Consider the following 21,505-nt stretch of genomic DNA (forward strand, 5'->3'; position numbering starts at 1 on the left):
TCAGTAAATTATCGCAACGACAAAAAACCAAACACTGCATGTTCTCACTCATAGATGGGAATTGGACAATGAGAACACATGGACACAGGAAGGGGAACATCACACTCTGGGGACTGTTGTGGGGTGGGGAGAGGGGGGAGGGATAGCATTAGGAGATATACCTAATGCTAAATGACGAGTTAATGGGTGCAGCTCAGCAGCATGGCACATGTATACATATGTAACTAACCTGCACATTGTGCACATGTACCCTAAAACTTAAAGTATAATAATAATAATAATAATAAAAAGGTAGCAGGGGAAAAAAAAGTTGGTAAATAAAAAGGAGAAAATTAGACTCCAAAAAAAAAAGAGAATGTAAAAAAGTAGGTGTCTTTAATCCATCTTTAATAAAGAGAAAAATAATAAATAGCCTTTAAAAATTCATGATTCTTGCCTTCAATTTGCTTTCAATTTGAGGAGAGATGGCACAGAGCTAAGGCATGTTATTTTAGGATGGCAAGGAACATTGGTGCTTATCTTGTACAGAGATTCTTAAAGTTTTTGGTTCCAGGAACCCCTTACACTAAAATAAGGGGTTAAAAATATTGTTAAAAATATTGAAGGCTCAAAAGAGCTTCGAATTTTATGATTCACACCTATCCAGTTTACTATATTAGAAGTTAAAACAGCAATTTTAAAAATATGTAATCATTAATTCACTTAGAAATAATAGAAAACACATTACATGTTAAAATAAACAGCATTTTATTTACAATGACTATGTCTTTGAAAACAAAATATATTTTAGAGATTTGCAAATCAGAAAAAGAATTGTTTTAGAGGTTTGCAAATCTCTTCAATAGAAGAGATGTTCTCTTATGTTCATTTGTGCTCATGCATTCAATATCTTCCTGTATGTTGTTTCGGTTGAAGTCTCTAAATAAGATAATCTGAACTCACATAGATATACAGTTGGAAAAATGTGGACTTCGTTGATTTTCTGAGTGGGTCTCAGAGACCCCCACCTGAGGGAACATAAGGCCATGTGTTGAAAAACTGATCTAATAAAGTTCTGACTTAAAGCAGTTTATTTGTTGGGTCTCAATCATCCAACGATATAAGTCAACTGCTAGTTAGCTGTAAGTAAACATAAATTATTCTAAAGAAGCGTATCCCCACCATTATACAATATATTCATGTAACAAACCTGCACATCTACCTCCTGAATTAAAAAAAAAAGAATGTAACAGTGTCACTCTCACTGCTGTAAAAAAGAATAGACTAAATAACGTAGGAGTGGAAACTAATGGTATTATGAGAAATGTGATGTGGATAATTCACTTTTACAGGAAAGAGGAAATAGAAATGTACTCCTGAAGAGGCGTAGACCGTGTTCCCATGCAACCCAAGGCCCTAGCTCACCATAGGGCACTGTCTTCTCTGACCTGAACAAGACACTGAACCTGAAATTCTCCCTCTCTAACCCTCATCAACAATTGCCTTGATATGATTTGGCTCTGTGTCCCTACCCAAATATCACCTTGAATTATAATAATCCCTATGTGTCAAGGGCAGGACCAAGGTAATTGGATCATGGGGGTGGTTTCCTCCATGCTGTTCTCATGAGAGTGAGTGAGTCTCATGAGATCTGATGGTTTTATAAGGGTCTGGCATTTTCCCTGCTGGCACTCATTCTCTTTCCTGCCATCCTATGAAGAGATGCCTTCTGCCATGATTGTATGTTTCCTGAGGCCTCCCCAGCCATGTGTAACTGTGAGTTAATTAAACCACTTTTCTTTATAAATTACCCAGACTTGGGTATTTCTTCACAGCAGTGTGTGAATGGACTAATACACCCCAACCCCGCCCCCGTTTTCTGGATCATTCCCATTACCAGGAAAAATGTCTGCAATATTTTCCATTAAAAAATCCTCCTCTGACCTTATTTCTCAGCTCCCCTTTATAAGAAAACTATTCAAAAGCTTTGTCTATTCTTGTCTATACTTCCTTACTTAGTATTCTTTTTCACTCAATTAGGCCTTTATCTTATCACTCAACTGAAACTGCTCTTGTCAAGATCAATCATTACCTTGATATAATGGTCAGTTCAGTTTCCATCTCACTAGGGCTCTAAGCAGCATTCAACGGAGTTGCTCACCACCTACTTGAAACCATTTCTTCACTTGGCTTCCAGAGTACTTCCAGATTCATGTTTTAAATTTGTGTTATGATTTTTGTTTTGGCTTGTAACTCATAGGCTGATCCTTCTCGGTCTCTTCTGCTGACATTGTCTTTCTGGCCTCTAAGTTTTTAGAATGCTCTCGGGCTCTGTGCTTGGATCTTGATCCTCTCAGAAGTGAGCTCGTTCAAGCCCATGACTTAAAAAATAGCATTCACATTTCTATCCTATTGTCCTCATGAAACTTTAGATGTAGATCTAAGTGATCTCAATGTCTATGTGTTAGCTCTTTGGATATCAAATAAGCATTTCAAATTTAACCTATCTAAAACAGAACTTTGATTTCTTATTCTTCCCTCAAAATGATGCTGCTCATTTATAGTCTTTCTCATTATTCAGCTCAGCTCCTTAATGTTGGGTCATCTTTGATTCTCTCTTTTGCTGAGTCTACATCAAATCTACCAGTAAATCTGTTAATTTTCCTTTGAAATCGATGTGGAGACTTGTCTTTGCCATTACTGCTAGCCTTGCTGAAACCACCTTTCCTGACTTACTGCAACATGACTATGGTAACAGCTTCCCTGTTTCTACTGTTGGTTCACACAAGTCTGTCCTGCAACCTCACAGCAGCAAGAATTATGTTATAAATCATTTGCTTATTCTAATATATTTGCAATAAATCATGAGTCCTGCATGCATATATATTATGTAAATAAAATCCACAGCCACATATCAATTAACATTACACATTTTACAAGAAAGATACACCCAACACATTACAGTGGATGACTTGGGGAGATGGGATGCAAATGAGGAGTGGGAATGAAAGAGAAAAGTGAAACAGAAGTGGAGTCTTACATGGATCGATGAGGAAAATGTTACTTGATGCAGGAAACATGCTTAACTCCACTTTTTTGAACTTGATATTCAAAAGAAAAAAATAAATAAGCAAATAAAATAAACACTGTCTATTTTTTAGTGAATAGTCTGTGGCATTCAATATTTTACTTGAAAATATTACACCTAAATAGGCACACTTTAGCTTTGCTATTATTTTTACCTCTTATCTCAGGTTTCTACAGCAAAATACCATAAACTGGGTGACTTTTAAACAACATAAATTTATTTCTCACAGTTTGTGAGGCTAGGAAATTCAAGATCAAGGCCCCATTAGATTCAATGTCTGATGAGGGTTTGCTGGTTCATAGATGTTGTATTCTTGCTGTGTCCTCCCATAGTGCAAGAGGTAAGGCAACTCTCTGGGGCTTCTTTTATGAGGGCACTACACCCATTCATAAGGACTCTGGCCTTATGACTTAATGATCTCCCAAAGGCCCCCTCTAATATCATCAAGTTGGTGATTAGGTTTCAAAACATTATTTTGGCTAGTCAAATATTTAAACTATAACACTGCATTCTAATTATTCTCGTTCAAACCAGATATACATTGATGGAATAAAGCAGTAGAAAGTGTATATTAGTGACTCTTTCTTCATTATTAAAGCCATTGGAATCTCACTCTTAGATATATGGCAGATTTAGAAGCTTCACCATTCAATTTTGCTTCAATACTAAAATTTTCAAAGTTAGGCATATACTTTTAATGAACTAGAGTATAAGAGTAGAATGTGACATTAAAAAATAATAATTAATTAAATTTAAAAGCATGCTACATACATCCTTTGAAGAATTACAGGCACAGAATGAAACACTGGATAGTACTATGTACAAATTCATATGAGTTAATCCAAGTTAAAAGGCAAATTTGTAGTGTATTACCTTGTGTGTGACAGATATGATAAGCTACTTTCTTTAATTCTGCAATAAAAATGTATAAAATGTTTAGTCTATGTATTTAGGGCAGAGGAAGCTACGTTTTAGGCATTTTAAAAATTGCTAAATATCACTGTCACAAAATGTTATTAACAAATTGAATCCATTTTGTTTCAAAGTAAATGTGAGATGGAGTTATTGGCTTTAAGGGGAAAACAAATCCCTTTTCCTAGCAGCAATTTGGTATCTATTAAAGTGTTTATAGGCACTCCTATACATATTACTTTATGAGTGGAACTGTAATGAATAAAAGTTCATCAGTTGGAGATAGCACAGCCTGTTATGTTTACAAAAAGGAGGCTTGACTTACACAGGGTAAGGCTCCTCATTTGCTAGATGTGGCTTAGCTTAGGACGAACATCATCTTCAAGAATCTCTTGCTTCATTGTAGGATATTGTGTGAAAATTGAAAAGAGAAAATAGCTTCAAGGTGGAAAAACACTGCCATTTATTTGAACTTCTAGTATGTGAAAGCTTTGGTATTAGGTACCTAATAACAGTGCCTTCAATTCTGTTATCATTTAATAGTGGTACTTGAATCAGTATTTTACTGATACAAGTGAGTTTCTCCAGTTCAAACAGTTAGAAAAATGGAGGCAAAGGTTAAACTCATGTTTGTCTGGCACCCCAACCCTATCACTAAATTCTTTCATACCTGAATCTGAACATTCTTATCTACCTTTGTTAGATATATATTTGTGGTTTTACTTTTCTTCAATTTTATTTTAGCTTCAGGGTTTATGTGCAGGTTTGTTATACAGGTAAATTGTGTAACATGGGTTTGGTATGCAGATTAGCTCATCACCCAGGTAAGTAAGAAGGATAGTATGGGATAGGTAGTTTTTCAATCCTCACCCTCCTTCCACTCACCACCCTCAAGTAGGCCCAGTGTCTTTTGTTCTCTTCTTTGTGTTGTCCATCAGTACCCAATGTTTAGCTCCCACTTAGAAATGAGAATATGCAGTATTTGGTTTTCTGTTCATGTGTTAGTTGGCTTAGGATAATGGCCTACAGCCCTATCCATGTTGCTGCAAAGGACATGACCTTGTTCTTTTTATAGCTGCATAGTATTCCATGGTGTATATGTAATGTATTTTCTTTATCCAGTCTACCATTGATGGATATTTAGGTTGATTCCATATCTTTGCTATTGTGAATAGTGCTGCCATGAACATATGTATGCTTGTGTCTTTATGGTAGAATGAGTTATATTCCTTGGGGTATATACTCAATAATGGGATTGCTGGGTTGAATGGCAATTCCGTTTTAAGTTCTTCCACAAATTGTCAAACTGCTCTCCACAGTGGCTGAACTAATTTACTTTCCCACTTGCAGTGTAGAAGCTTTCCCTTTTCTCTACAACCTTGCCAGCATCTGTTAATTTTTGACTTTTTAATAATAGTCATTCTGACTGGTGTGAAATGTTATCTCATTGTGGTTTTGATTTGTATTTCTCTAATGATTAGTGATGTTGAGCATTGTTTTATATGTTGTTGGCCATCCGTTTGTCTTATGAAAAGTGTCTGTTCATGTCCTTTGCCCTCTTTTTAATGTGGCTATTTGCATTTTGCATGTAAATTTGTTTAAGTTCTTTATAGATTCTGGATATTAGACCTTCGTCAGATGCATAGTTTGCAATTATTTTCTCCCATTTTGTAGCTTGTCTGCTTACTCTGTTGAAAGTTTCTTTTGCTGTGCAGAAGCTCTTTAGTTTACTTAAGTTCCATTTGTCAATTTTTGTTTTTGTTACAATTGCTTTCAGAGTGTTCTTCATGAAATCTTTGCCTGTTCCTATGTCCAGAATGGTATTTTCTAAATTTTCTTCTAGGGTTTTTATAGTTTTCGTTTTAGATTTAAGTCTTCAATCCATCTTGAGTTGCTTTTTATATATAGTATAGCATAAGGGTCCAGTTTTAGTCTTCTGCATATGGTAAGCCAGTTATTCCAGCATCATTTATTGGATAGGGAGTCCTTTCTCCATTGCTTGTTTTTTGTTGACTTCGTTAAAGATCGAATGGTTGCAGGTGTACTGCATTATTTCTGGGCTCTCTGTTCTGTTCCATTGGTCTATGTGTCTGTTTTGATACCAGTACCATGTTGTATAGTATAGTTTGAAGTCAGGTGATGTGATACCTCCAGCTTTGTTCTTTTGCTTAGGATTGCTTGGGATATTTGGTTCCATATAATTAAAACAATTTTTTTTTCTAATTCTGTGAAGAATGTCATTGGTTGCTTGATAGAAATAGCATTGATTCTATAAATAGCTTTGGGTAGTATGGCCATTTTAACAATATTGATTCTTCCAATCCATGAACATGAGATATATTTCCATTTGTTTGTGTCATCTCTGATTTCTTTGTGTAGTGTCTTGTAATTTTCATTGTAAATTCTTGAAATTGTATTCTTTTTCCTTCCTGCTTAGCCATATTCCTAGGTATTCTATTTTTTTGTGGCTATCGTGAATGAGATTGTGTTCTTTATTTGGCTCTTAGCTTGAATTTTGTTGGAGCATAGGAATGCTACTGATTTTTGTACAATGATTTTATATCCTGAAACTTTGCTGCAGTTGCTTATCAGATCAACCCCATAATCTCTGTCCAAAAACTCCTTAATCTGATTTTACTTTTGATTTGCACAAAACATAGCTGTGAAATAAAAATGGTCTCAGAAGATGGTATTGGTGATGCCAAATATTTAAATAAAAATAATTATTTATTATTTGAATATTTTATTAGTATTACATATTCATATCCAGACATTTCCAAGTACCTTTTGAGGTTACATATGAACAATCATAGTGGATGGAATTTAGCATTTTTGTTAAGTATATTTAATTGTTTAATAGCCTTAGGTATATTCTCATACATATTTTTGGCTGACAAAACATATGAATATTAATTTTACAACTTTACTATCTTACTGTATTATAAAAAATGTAAAAAAGACTCTCACTAGCTTTACCTTTTTAGAGTAAATATAGCTCCTAATTTCTAGAGCTCACTCAGTGATATGACCCTTTTATAAGATCCATCTGTGGGTCTCCAGAAAACTGTGAAAATGCTTTGTGTATATATCTCTAGGTAAGAGTTATTTTGCAACCAAAACATAAAGAGATTCTCTAAAATTAGTCTAATGAGGAAGAAAAGCAGAAAGGCTATCAGCAAACAAACAAACAAACAAACAAACAAAAAAACAAACTGCTGTTGGCAGCAGGAAAACGATAAATGGCTCAGAGAAGCGTGAAAGAGTTAATTTGATGGCTTGAGCAGGGAAAGGCAAAATGAGCAGAACTTATCAAGAGCCAGCTGGAAAATGGTGTTGGTGGGGAAGGAGAATAAGGGAAGAATTTAGACTCATAGGGGTCTTATAAGGGATTGTAGCTGCAGGTGCACTGCCACTAAGAAATGGCTGGAGATGTAATTGAGTTTATTACTCATTGTAAAATGGAAGTTGAAAGTGTGATAAGTTGAAAATCTGATGCCATCTAGAGTCTAGTAAATAATAAGTTATTGCTGTGGTCTGCTAGATGTTAGCAATATGAGCACTGGCATTATTTTTATAACACAGTAGAATTGTATTGCAACTGATGAAAATAGTGGAATAGATATGTAGATACTGCATTCAAGACTTACTCCTGTACATTCTCTGTGTTGATGCAGTTTATTCTCATGATCCTTCAAAAATAGAAAAGAGCAGAATTTGTATTGTAGAAGACTATTTTGCATATTATTTTAATTGACAAATCATAATTGTATACACTTATGACATAAAATGTTTTGATATATGTATACAATGTGGAATAAATAAATCAAGATATTTAACATATCCGTCAACTTGCTTACTTACTATTTTTGATGGTGAGACATGTGAAATTTATGATCTTAGTTATTTTAAAATATACAATACATTTTTATTAACTATGGTCATCCTACTGTGCAATAGATCTCAAAGCATATTTTTTTCTGCTTATCTGGAATTTTGTATCTTTTGACCAAGTTCCCATTCTCTCCCTGACACTCCAGCCTCTGGTAACCATTATTCTACTCTCTACTTCTATGAATTTTACATTTTTTAGATTCCCTACATAAATGAGATCATCAAAAATTGAAATCAATATTTGAAGTGATATCTGCTCCCTTATGTTCATTGCAGAATTAGTTCCCAGTAGCCAAGATATAGAATCAACCTGTGTCTATCAACATATGAATGGATAAATAAAACTAGTATAAATAGTATATATACACAATAGAAGGATATTTTTGATGGCATCAAGTAGAAGGGACTAATTTAGTGTGGGAGATGAAGAGGTGAAAATCAACTGGGAGCATGACTATGTTCCATGCATTAAAGGGACCAGGCTGTGTTTGCTAAATGGAGCCATAAATTAGGTTGGCAATTACTTTCAATGGCAAAAACCACAGTTACTTTTGCATCAACCTAATACAACCCAGTGGCTATGTCTAAGAGTTGAGGTGAAAAATAAGCACTTAAATAGCCTTAGGTTTTGCAAAATGGATTCTTTCTTTTGGGTGCCATTCCACAGAAGGGGGTTCCTGGAAAACATCTTTAACTCAAATCTTCTGTTATTATCAACAACAAAGATTTAAATGCCTCCTTTTTCTGGACCTTAGTTTAGCAAAGGATCATTTGAATAAATCCATTTTCTTTTGCCAGTACTTGGGATTTTAGGCAAGAGGAAAAGAGTCCAGTGTTTTCATCTTTTTATGCTCTGAATGGCACAGGGAAGGACCTTGTGCAGTATTCACTTAAGATTCAGGTTTGTGGGTGAATGCTCACTTGGGGGGTGACAGACAGTGTCCTGGTAACAGCAGTGGGCTGTGCATTGAGAGATCTGCTCCTGCTGCCACTTGATGTCCAGTGCTAGATTATGCGTATTTGTATCTGTGTATCTCTTTGCTCATTTGTACGATGACAGGAATGGCTCAGTACAAGTGATTTTTCACATATGTAAAATTTTAAATATATTAAATAAAATGAAGACCTTATAACAATCACAGTAGATGTTATTGATGTTTTGATAGCATAGTTATTTTACTCGAAATTCTAAAAATATAAGTCATAGCTTTTCTTATGTAATAAAGATAATATTTTAAGAATCTTTAAGAATCAACTCCACAAAATGACCATTTTCTCTTGCAATTATGACCAGGTAAAAATTCTGATAAGATCCACCATGAAAAAAGATATAAATACAGCAACAACAACAAAATAAATAAATAAATAAAAAGCTGCTTTGAGGACATGACATGAAATTTAATGAAAATCAATCAAAAATTTGAAGCAGTAATAATAGGAATGTTTCCCATATAATTTGTGGACTGTGTGCAACAGAATCTCTTGGAGCAGTGGAGGAAAGAGTATGAGTCAAAATGTAAATTTTTAGGCTCCACTTTCAAACGATTCAGCCAGATTCTCTGAGTAGTAGGACCCAGGACTCTGTATTTTAAAAAGCCTTGGAGGTGATCCTTAATGGTCTCTTATGTTTGAATGTCAATGTCAGCTTTGAGACTAATCCACCAAAATTCTTTAAGTTTCTATATATTGCTCATATTTAGAAAATACAATGAAAATAAATTTCTTCCATAAATAAATTATCTACTATGTTGTAAAGATGAATCGTAAAACTACATATTTGAGTGTATCGAATTTTAAAAAATATTTTGTTAAAATATTTTATTGTATTGGATTTTAAAAAACTATTTTATTTTATCTGTTAAAATTGGAGTTTGGTTCCTGTTTGGGCTTTTATTCTTAAGAAAAAGGAGTGAGCATTTTTAGTTTACCTGTTATAAAGCATTCTCTGATCTTGAAAAAAGTAGCTTCTTTATTGTTAGGTAAACAGATTTAGAATAAAATTTCAGTTTTATTGTAATATGATATAGTGATGTATCAGGCATACTTGTATTTACTATGTAGCTCACTAAATACAGAGAAAAAAGAATGGTTCTGGAGGCAGACAGAGGATTCAGAATGCCTCTCAGAGTCTGTTTCTTTTCTTATTAAATACAACAATTAATACCAGCTTAAGGAGTCTGTAAATGTTAACTGAAATGGAGTACGTAAAACTCCTAGCCTAGTGTCAAATACACAGTAGACATTTCATAATGATAGCTATGTTTATCCTACTTTCCTTTGTGTTCAATGGTGACATCATTGAAATAGCCTTATCCACAGTGAGTTAATTTTTTTTTTTTTTTGGTCTGCACAACACACACAGGTGGCCATTCTTGGATTTGTAGCTATAGTGACTGTCTGAGGATCCTGCTGATACGCACATCACTTACTTGGTTTGAAATATGCCACAGATATTTAATCAAACCTATATCCCTAATTCTAGGTTTCTGTCAGTCTTTCTCCCTCCTTGATTTTTCCATGATCATATTACATTTCCCATTGTCACATTATCTAAAATTACACATCAAAGCTGTCTTAACTTTGCTATCTTTTTTCTTGGTAAGATCAGTCACACCATTAAAAAACACATTTATGTGATGTTATCTGATTCTATTTCTTCTTATTAAAACTTTAAAAATATTATGCCCAGGATTTCAGTTTCCTAGACCTCTATCTTATTGCAAATATTATTTGATTGACTTGTGGCTGAATGTAGTCAACTGCTCAGAAAAAAATAATGCAAAGTTAATAGTGTGCTGATATCTCAATATGATACAATAAAATCTCATTCATCAGAAGTCAACGTATACTTTATGTGTGTTATCTTAGGTCATAGATAAGACTCAAGGGATTCTGCAACTGTTTTTTTTCTCACTGCCCTGTCCCTTATAGGGCAGAGGCTCAGTCAACAAAGAGTGCAAGCCTCCAGTATTTTTAATAATGATTTTCAACATTAAGAAATAAAGCAAAATATATTTTCAAGTTTATTTTTGGTCAAGCAAAGACCATATAAAGCTAAAATAAACTATTTTGAATTAGCTTTCACCTTCTTCTCTTAACAATTTTAATATTTTTTCATTGAATGTTTACATAATAGAAGATTCAGTTATGTAACAGTGTAAGTTGCTATTTATACCAATCTTTAGTATTTATTCATCATTACCAAACATCCATCATTCTGAAAGATTTCAGGATTAATTAATGATAAATCATTTCTCATATAAAAAAATAGATTTAAGGATTAAACAAAAGCTGATATGATTCTGACTCAGGATTTGTCCTAACAATCACAACATTTCTGAAATGTTCTAATTAAGTATGCCTCTGTACAAATTCCTTTGAGTAAATACATACAATTGTTATTTCTATTTTATTTGAACATACAAAGCGTTTTAATTGGAGTGACAATTCTCTGCTGCCTTAGTTTCCTTAGAAATGTAGCTTGGTTATTAAAATGTGTCTCACTCATAAAAGCCTCTTACAAGTTCATAAGGGGGAAAAAAAGCCTGTTCTATTCTGTTTGAAAATATTGACAGATATTTTCTGATGAAAAGAAATTGACTTTTTGAGCCTAATTTTGTTGGATGAAATATAAGAATTTAAAAATGGAATCCAATTATCTCTAACTTGTACACTTTGTTGAAGAGCTATTAAATTGGAAACTTTTTGAGCTGTTTCAGAAGGCACACTTAAGCTTTCTGCTGACAGTAAATGCAAAATACAAATAATTTAAAAGAAGATCTTGACAGATGATTCGTGTCTCCTTCACAATTGAGATCTTATATACACACAAAACTAGCCTCTGTTCCTGACCTAGCCATTTATATCTTTCAGTCTGTGAACTTGCTGTTTATGGCCAAATGTAATTCTATTAACACAAAATTCTGTCACTAGGTGGCTCCATATCGCTTTTTAAAAGTAGTCTTCTCTGACAATATCTCTGTTTTTAGAGCATTTCTTTTTTCTTATTAAATTTCAGATTTTTTTTTGCCATTGTTTCACAATCTGTGTAGCTTAGTTGCAAACCATTAGCTGCATGGAATTAGAGTCTACGTCCAATGTGCTGCCAACTCCTCTCTCTAGTCAACACATGAAGAAAGGTGACAGATGACAATGCTGCAGGACTATGGTTATTGGCTGGATGCCATTGTTCAATGTCTGGATCTTCAGTAAAATTATGTCCAAGCTTATTTTGTCTCACTTCAAAGCTCCATTTCAGTACCAAGTCACATTCCCTGTAGTGGGAGAAATCCCAAGAAAGGAACATGGATTTTTTTTTTTTTTTTTTTTTTTTTTTTTGAGACAGAGTCTTTCTTGCTCTGTCACCCAGGTTGGAGTGCAGTGGTATGATCTCAGCTCACTGCAACCTCCGCCTCTCGAGCTCAAGATATTCTCCTGCCTCAGACTCTCCAGTAGCTGGGATTATAGGCACCTGCCACCATGCCTGACTAATTTTTGTATTTTTAGTAGAGACAGAGTTTCACCATGTTGGCCAGGCTGGTCTTGAACTCTTGACCTCAGGTGATCCACCCGCCTCGGCTTCCCAAAGTGCTGGGATTACAGGCATGAGCCATTGTAGACTGGCCCAGATTTTTTTTTTTTCTTTTTTAATGTCTCTGAGATATTCCTGACCTGAGAGGAATATTGTGGCTTAGTGCCCTGGACTGGGAGTTGGAACACTTGGGATCTAGTTTGGGCTTTTGAAGGTAGTTAATTTAACTACCTTTCCTGAATTTCAGTTTCCTCATCTATAAAGTGAAGGGGATAGATTAAATGATGTTTATAAGCTCTTCTAGTTTTAATATTTTAAAACGCATGATATTCCCAAGGAGATTTCTTAAGCAGAGGTGTTCCTGTATGTAGATATTACTTACTCTTAGACTGTAAGATACTGAGGGAGAGGAAATATTATTTCTTTAGCCTCAGTGCCTGTAACAGTGACTGATATACAGTAAAGACTCAACATACATATTTAAATGAATAAATAAACTGCATCATAGTACTCCATGATGGAGATCACAGGGAAGTATCAGTTCTCTAAATTCCTACTCATCTTATTCTCCCTGTGACTGGACATCCAGTTTCTATATTTAGAATTACTGCTGCCCAGTAATGAAGCAATGTCACTTTGGAATGCATTCATTCTTTTTAGGAAGAAAGTGAAGCTTCTTAGGCTTTCTTTATTAACATTGTTTATTATTTTAATGGGATAGTTGTCATCTTAGATGCTCTAGGAGGCAAAGCACATCTGTAGCGATAGATTTGAAGTTTTGGAGCATAGCAGTGACAAGCCCTGTATAGATGACACTGGTTAATTTGGCTGGCTCTGAAGCTGCTGGGCCCAGAACGGAGGGAAGGGTCTAAGAAACAATGTCCTTAGTAAAACTGGATTTTTGAGAGAGGGAGTTAAAAACTTGTAAAGAAGTGAAGGGAATGTTTAGTAATTTTTAATAGTACAGTCAATAGAGCATAGATAAAGGCAAAATATTTAGCATGCAAAGGAAAAACGTTATTAAAATATCATTTTTGTGGGGAGTGCTAGAATCTTGAGAGCAGGCATTTAGGGCAACATTGATTAAAATGTCTAACTCTGAACTATTGAAGAAGACTTCTTGATAATAGCAAAAGCATTAAGAATCTTCAAACTCATACTATAGAAAGATAACAATGTAGCATTCTCAATATAGTTATCTTAAACAAATATATATAGCAAATTAAAATGCTGTGTAATGTGGTTTGTTATATATTTTTCAAGTATGGTCATCTCTCAGTTTCTAATAATCTGGAGATAGAAGTATTAATAATCTGGAGATAGAAGTATTTATGTGACATTACAACATTTTACTTGATATTCTTTTGAGCTCCTCTTTGTTCTACTGTGCTATAGAGAATTGAAATGGCATTATTCTGGTTGATTTTTGTCCAGAAAAAGAAAAAATTTAACTGGGCTTGATCAACCATTTCACAAATGCTTGAAAGTCCATATCTTTTACTGGAAAATACTATTTAATATCCCTGTTGACTGAAGCAGGGATAGATTCACCACTGAATTATGCTTCCTGGCATGTAAGTTACAATGGAAGTACAATACAAGGAAACACTTTTTAATATTATTGCTATTTTTGTAGCTGGAAAGACATCCGCACATTGACAGAATTTTAGGAATTTTTCTTACATGTCCTTAATAGAAAGCATTTGGGAAATGTTAATCTCACATCAAGCATGTGTCTTCTTTTGATGCAATGATATTTGTGTTTGGCTTATGGGATTTTTATATGCACTATGACTGAAGTGCTTTGTTATGATTGGAAAGAGTAGAACAGAAGACATTTCCCCTCCCTTAATTATGAGGAACAAAAGTTATTACCTTCTTTGTAAAATTGAGATGTCAATCTGCAGCAAAATGAAAAAAACTATGTATTCTATAATGTTAACATAAAATACAGAGTATAACTTTCTATCATATATACAAATATATATAAGTTGAGTATGTCACAATTATAGGAATTAGGTGCTATAGACATACACAATCTTGATTTTGTTTATTTGTTTTGGACTATGAATGGTTTCTAATTAGATTTCCATTTCAGTATAATCTTGATGCTAATAACTTAAACTCAGACGCTAGTCTTAAAGGCAGGAAGTTTTATTGGAGCATAACACATTATCACATCAGTTGATGAACACCTTGTTATTCTCATACAATAGCCTTTAAAGATAACTCAAGATTTCTCTAATTTTATTTCTTCTTCAAGGGAAAGAAACTTGTATATGGCACAATGGAAACAATGAAGTTGAAGGGTACGGCTTAATGGATGATGAAAATGAGATGTTCGGGGGACAAGAGAGGGGTAAGTTCTGTCTTCAATGAACCTTTGCATTGCTTTGTTTGGGATCATTCTATCTCATGCCCTGCTTTGAAACAATGAGTTTTGAACAATATTCAAGTTGAAGAAAACTTAGCTTTTGGAACTTAGCTTTTTGATCTGGATAGGTTCATGGGAAAGAAGGCAAGAAGCCATATGTGCCTGCCTCTACTGCAGGGTGGGCAATTAGCAAAGGGCCAGGATAAATGAGTCTCTGGGTTTTTTAAATATGATTCAGTCTAGTTCCTGTGGGCAGGGAATCTTATGAGGATTTCTCTCTCTCTTTTTCTCTCCCTGTGTCACACACACACACAGACAGCTGGAGTAGCAGTGGCTAAGTTACCTAGTCAAGTATTTGGGGATTTTGGATCTGGGACATCTTTTATTATTACCAGATAATACTTTCCTACTGAAACGAAAGCTACTTTTGCATATGTTAGCTGATATTTTTGATCCCTCTTACACATTACAGAGCTCCCCTTAATAGTGATACTTTTGACTGTAGATAAAGTTATCACATATATTTACTGTAATTATATTAAAAAGACATATGTTTTGATATGTAACATCTTTCTGTGAAAAGTCAAGGCTATGTGATTTTTATCTTGAGAAAGTTATTAGAAAAGCAGCATAATGTGGAAGAAAAGGCAATGGAACAGGAGATAGGAAAGGCTGATTCTCGTCTAATCATTGTTATGACCAGCATGGCCACTTTCACTTTAATGACTCAAGTTCTCTCATAGACTAGTTGATCTCCAGGGACGGTGATCCTACAGGCTCCTTTGCTGGAGACAGTCCCGGTTTACATCTGTTATCCCAATGTAATTATTAATAGCACCCTTTTCATTCTCAAAAGTGTCCTGGTTTGGATGATAAATTATATGGTTACTTTATCTCTAAAGATCCTTTCAACTTGAGTATTCTTTGATGTTGCCTAGAGATGAGATGTGGGATCAATTGTCTGAGAGCTAGTCATTGAAATTCTAGTCCTTTTTTTTGAGCAGTGGTGAGAGATGAAGGTATTGAGTTTGATATGGCCCAGATCATGAAGGTCTGATATTCAAAGACTTAATTTTATCCTGAAGCCTATGGGGAAAATTCTAATCAGAGAAGAAACTGAGACATCGCTTTGGCTCATGGTAGAAAACGGATTTTAAGAGACTGTTGCTAGAGACAGAAAATCTGCTAAGAGTTTATTACAATAATTCAGTTAATGAATAATAATCTTAACCAAGAAGTGGCTGTGGAAAAGGAGAAAGAAATGTCAATTATCAAAATATTCTGGGGGTAACCTCTATAAGATATAGTGACTGAATGTGGGGATTAAGGGAGAGGCTAGAGCCTAGGATGCCATTCTCTTACCCTACCATAAATTTATTAAATAACTGGATAAATAGTGATACCATTCATGAAAAGTAAGACTGCAGATTAGGGCTTCTGTGTCAAAGATATGATGGGCTCATGGCTAGACTTGTGTTGTTTATTATGTTGGTGGTACAGACAAATAGAAATACACAGTAGACATGTAGATATAGGATAAGAACCTTAAAATATTTGGTTTTGCTCTGCTAATGTAGATTTGGGAGTGATCAGCACATTCAAACCTTATGGAAAAGTTCTGAGAGAATAGAGAATGAGACAAAACTGAACTAAAGATAGAATCATGAGAGTCCCTAACACTTAAGGGAAGAGGAAATAAAGAGGAACACTGGAAGGGGAGAGTGTAAGGGGCTACTAAAGAAGTAGAACGACATCCAGGAGAGTGATGACATATAACCTTAGGAGTTAAAGATTCCACTTTTAGAGCACACACACTATGCTTCAATTCAGCGATACTCAAACTTTTTAGTCTCTGAACTTCTTTATATATTTAAAAAAATTTGATGAATCCAAAGCATTTTTGTTTATATAGATTATAACTATTAATATTTATTATATTAGAAATAAAATTGAGAAGATTTAAAACTCTATTAGTTCATCTAACTAAAATATTTATACATTCATTGGATGTCACTAAAATAACATACTTTTGTCAAAATGATGATTTAAAAACATTTAGTGAGATGGGTGACATTGTTTTATGCAAATATCTTAAGTGTGTATATTAATAGAAGGTAGCTGGACTGTCATATATACTTTTGCATTTAACCTGGTGCAGTATATTGTTTGGGTTAAGGTATTTTGGGACACACATACGTATTCAGTTGGAAAAGAGAGGAGTATTTTCATAGCCTTTCATGATAATTATGAATTTTCTCTTTAATGATCGTTTCTTAAATGTTAGTTACAATATGGAATTTAAACCATGTTAATTAACTTTTTGCACTTTGTTACATTAAAATCCCTCAGTATATTTAAACTTTAAGTGAATCTTTAACTCACGCATAATTTTGTAGTATCTCTCATTGGTCATTTGGAAAATAGTGGCTCACTTAGTTATACAGATCTTCCAAATGTTGAAACATTTCATTATATAATATAAAAAATTGCATTCATCAATATAACTGTTATTCATATTAGAAAAGTGAACATGGAAGCTGTCAAGGTACAGTGGCAGACACTAGTTTCCCAATATTTAATTTTCTCTTGAAAGCTCAAATTTGATCATTGGCAACACATACTATCAGTTGTTTGTAGCGAAGGGATAGGTTTACTAAATTTATTTTTAGCAAAATATATGCCAAATACCCAAGTCTCAGTAACCATGGTTTAACTGTCAGTGTTCTTTCAAGTAAAAATTATGTTCCATGAACAAAGCAGCTAATTCAGAAGCTTACAACTCAATTGCATAAGCACTTTCCTTTGGTATTCAACTGATTTGCTTAATATATACTTCTCATTTTGTCACATGGCATATTACAAACACATTGTATTCAAGGGTTGAGATTTAATAAAATTAATAATTCTCATTACTTCATCAAAGATGTTATTTAGTGAAAATGGCTGGGTTTGTTTTTGTTTTTGTTTTTTTTCACTGTGAGCATGTTGTAGTGAAGAATTATGGAAAGGTTTGGGGCCTCTGCCTTGATTCATGATAAGGTACCAGTAGTTTTACTACCATTGATTTTGCACAATCAATACAAATGTCAAAAAAGCAAGAAAGACCAATAATGACTTTGTGTTAGTGTGAAAATTGTTTTGATTTTTCAGACCTCCAGAATGGGTCTTAAGGTCCCCTAGGGTTACACAGATCACACTTTGAGAATTGCGACTTGAAGTTTGAGAAGCCTGCCTCATCAAAGGCGTCAGAAAAGTTAGGAGGAAAAAACGCCAAAACCTAAAACCCCAAACAACAAAAAGTACTCCATTGGATTTTTTAGCAAGGAGGACACTGGCGATATTATTGAGACGAGTTTCGGTGTTCATGTTTTTCAATCTAATGTATCTTAAACTTTAGCAATATTTACTTGTGTGAAGTGATGTAAAGAAAAAATATACTCTCCTCCACCTCAATAGATGTATTTTGTCCACCCTAAATGGAAATGCTTAAATGTATGGAGGCATTAATTATGGTTGTCACAGACCTGGAAGAGCATATTGAATTTCTCTGACTAGGAACTAAGTGTATTTTCCTTCTTTAAATTATGGATCTAGCATGTAAAACAATTTGACATGCCAGGTATAACAACTCAAGGGGAAACAAATTCCAAGTATGTGATAGTCAGAAACCTCATACCCTCTGGTTACAATGTAAAAAAGTCAAATGAAATGGTTCAATATTTTAAAAACTTGCTTTAAAATGACGAGTAAAAGTTATGGGGTCATTTGGCATATCGGAGAAGGTATGGGGCTCACCGTCAGAGTGATGCGCATAGGAAAGGTAGACAATGTGCACAGAAAGTAAGTATTATTTATTGAGCATCTTCTATAGGCCTTTATCTCAGTCAGAAATACTGTCTGTCTGTTCTTATGTAAGCCTTCCAAAGCCTATAAAGCCCAGTAGTATTAGCCCTTCCTTAAAGACCATTAACCATATCTAAAACCATTAACCTATCTAAAACCCTATCTAAAAGTGATTTTCATCTAGATTAAAGAACTTACAAAGATAATGGGATTTTGATTTTCTGGATTAATTTTATTAGAGTAAAATCAATGTCTTTATGAAGTATGAATTTCTTTTTCATTCAAAATATTTGTTAAGCTTTGGCTTCTACATGCAGGATAGTGTTCTATAATACTAGTCTACATAGTTGCAATTTATAAAGCACTTTTGCAAATGCAACTCTAAGGAAACTGAGGCTGATAGGTCAGGTATTCTTTTCATCATTTCACAGTACTGTGTGACTTGAGCAGCTCTGGAAGCTAGGAAACACATACTGTCAGGGGAAAATAAGTAAGAGACATACTTTGCTGTTCTCAGGCCATAATTACTAGTATTTTCATAATTACTAGTATTAGCAACAGTAAATTCTAGAATATTCCACCTAATCAGTAATAGATATATTTAAATATGTATATCAGCATTTATATTGCCATCTAGTGCCTATTTTGTCTTACTACTAATTCTGGTTTAGTTTCAGACCAGATGCAGTTTCATTACTGAACATTTTTCACCAATATTGAATAAATGCTCTCAACATTACCTGACATCAAAATTTAATAATTCTTGGTAGCATTAACCCTCCATTAACTTTTATTGTATCTAAAATAATGATTTGCCTCTATGGTATCCAACAACTAAGTTGTCATCCAGGTATCTGGATGAAATATTTTGCTCTTAGATTCACTACCATCTTTTTTTGCTGCACGATTCAGTGTTGCCTTGAAATCTAGTATATATGTATTCTAAAACTACTTTCCTACATGGAATATCATGGCACTGATTTCTTTTTGAGAACTTCATTTTCAACTTTTATTATCAGGTCAATATGATTTTGAAACATGTCTGTATTTATCTTTCACAGTTTCCAGTTATTTACCTCTTACCTATATCTAATTTCATGTTTTATGTTTCAGTTAGCCCATAATCATCTTACTCTTATGCAGTTAGTATTCCTATGACTAAATTAGTATCTTCACACTGATACCACAGCATACATTAGCAATTATGCAGCATTTTTATGTGCAGAAGAGTAAAGTACATAGAAAAAGTGACTGGCATTTCAGGAGTTTGGGAGGAATGAACTAAAGAAGAGAGACAGAAAAGATGAGACTGGTACAAAGACGGGAAATTCACTTAATTTGAAGAAACTTATGTGATTCTAAAATTAGTTTAATTAGTCCGAAGGAATATTTTAACCCTATGCTTTTCTATCTTTCCCATTTGCCTATGAAGCATTAACAGGCAATCAGTTCCAGCACATTTGAATCCTTAATAAAGCAGAACACATAAATTTAAATTACATGTTTTGATTACTTTATTCTCTCACTGAAAAATGAACATCCATGTATATATGCACCCAATAATTTCTTCCCAAAATATTTTTCTGCCTTTTCTGGAGTATAAGGGAATAAAAAATGAAATGCCATGAAGAGGAGAGAGTAAAATATTAGCTACATATAAATACAAGTGAAAAATATTTGAGAAATCAATGTAGTTTATAAGCTGTATATGCTCTTGAGGTGGGTTTGCTTCATTAAGAATGGAAACAAAATACATACGTGTTCAGCATTGCTCAGGCCCTAATTAAAATCCTCTTGGGAATTTAAGTGTGGGCTCCACAACATTCAAATATGGAAACTGTGGGACCTTATAAGCAGTCAGTAAAAGTAACTGCAGGAAACATTTTCTAGAGTAAAAGTTTGCTTGATGTCAAAATAATTGCTATTAAGGACTAAGATTATTATAGCTAGTTTCCTATTTTGAACTAATCAGTAACAGTGGTGAGTAGAAATAAGAATTTAAAATATAACATTGTTTAACTTTTACATTATGGCTGTAATAGTAGATACATGAAAATGAAACTATGGCCACATGCAGTATCCATTTGTTACAAAAGAAGGAAAATGCTTTGTGTCAGGTTGCTTTTGAAAACCCCTGTTAGTCATGAACTGTCAGTTTAACTAAAGACTGATATTTTTTTCAACTGGAGAGACCATTATTTGTAAAGCTTTAAGACAACATAGCTAAATGCAAACCAGTCACCATAAATTTTCGGCTTTATTTAAACTTTGGTATACATTGACAATTGCTTTGATCATAATTTAATTTGAGAGTCAAGATGATGATCAGAACATGTTTGAGGTAAATATTGTTAAATATTTTATTTAAAAAGAACAATATTTTCAGTAAGAAGCCTGGGGGTGAAACGGACTATATTTTCTTGCTTTTGTAAACCTTCATGGATAATTATAGACTTTGGGTTAATGGCACCAGAAAAGAATCTGTCATAAGTTAGCACTTCCTCATTTCCTCTCCAATGTGTCTATGAAATCTTAAATCAAAAGTGTAAAAGATCTGTAACATTACTCAGACAACTAAGTGTTGAGAAGAGTGTTATTTAAGTAACAAACATCATTTACTGAACATATTATGTGCTATTCGTGTTATATGCACAGTATAATATTGCTTGCCTCAACAAGTATGCAAGGTAGGTATTTTTATTTAAGTTTTACATATAAGAAAATTGAGACCCATAGAGTTTCACTGAGTTGTCCAATTTAATACTAGTAGTACCAGAAAAAGCTGAGACTCACATTCAGTCCCATTTGAAGTTAGTTTTCTTTTCTCTCAAAACCCCATACTGCCTTTTTAGGTTTGCCCTGTAATCTAAAACCACTAATATTTACC

The 21,505-nt window shown here is 33.8% G+C and overlaps 1 protein-coding gene across 9 annotated transcripts in view; it reads left to right on the plus strand.

Moving 5' to 3' along the window:
- Window positions 1-21,505, plus strand: part of LOC117981491 (putative uncharacterized protein encoded by LINC00269) — a 920,685-nt gene that overhangs the window by 61,542 nt on the left and 837,638 nt on the right. For all 9 annotated transcript variants that reach the window (XR_010113009.1, XR_008626483.2, XR_010113010.1 and 6 more), the window contains one exon: window positions 14,665-14,760. Coding sequence is in view for 2 of the 9 variants with exons in the window: in XM_055116859.2 (XP_054972834.1) it covers window positions 14,721-14,760 (40 nt within the window). In the remaining 7 variants the exon portion in view is untranslated. The remainder of the gene's footprint in view (window positions 1-14,664; window positions 14,761-21,505) is intronic.

This window comes from Pan paniscus, chromosome 7 (genome assembly GCF_029289425.2).
Source record: "Pan paniscus chromosome 7, NHGRI_mPanPan1-v2.0_pri, whole genome shotgun sequence".
Classification (NCBI taxonomy): Eukaryota; Metazoa; Chordata; class Mammalia; order Primates; family Hominidae; genus Pan; species Pan paniscus.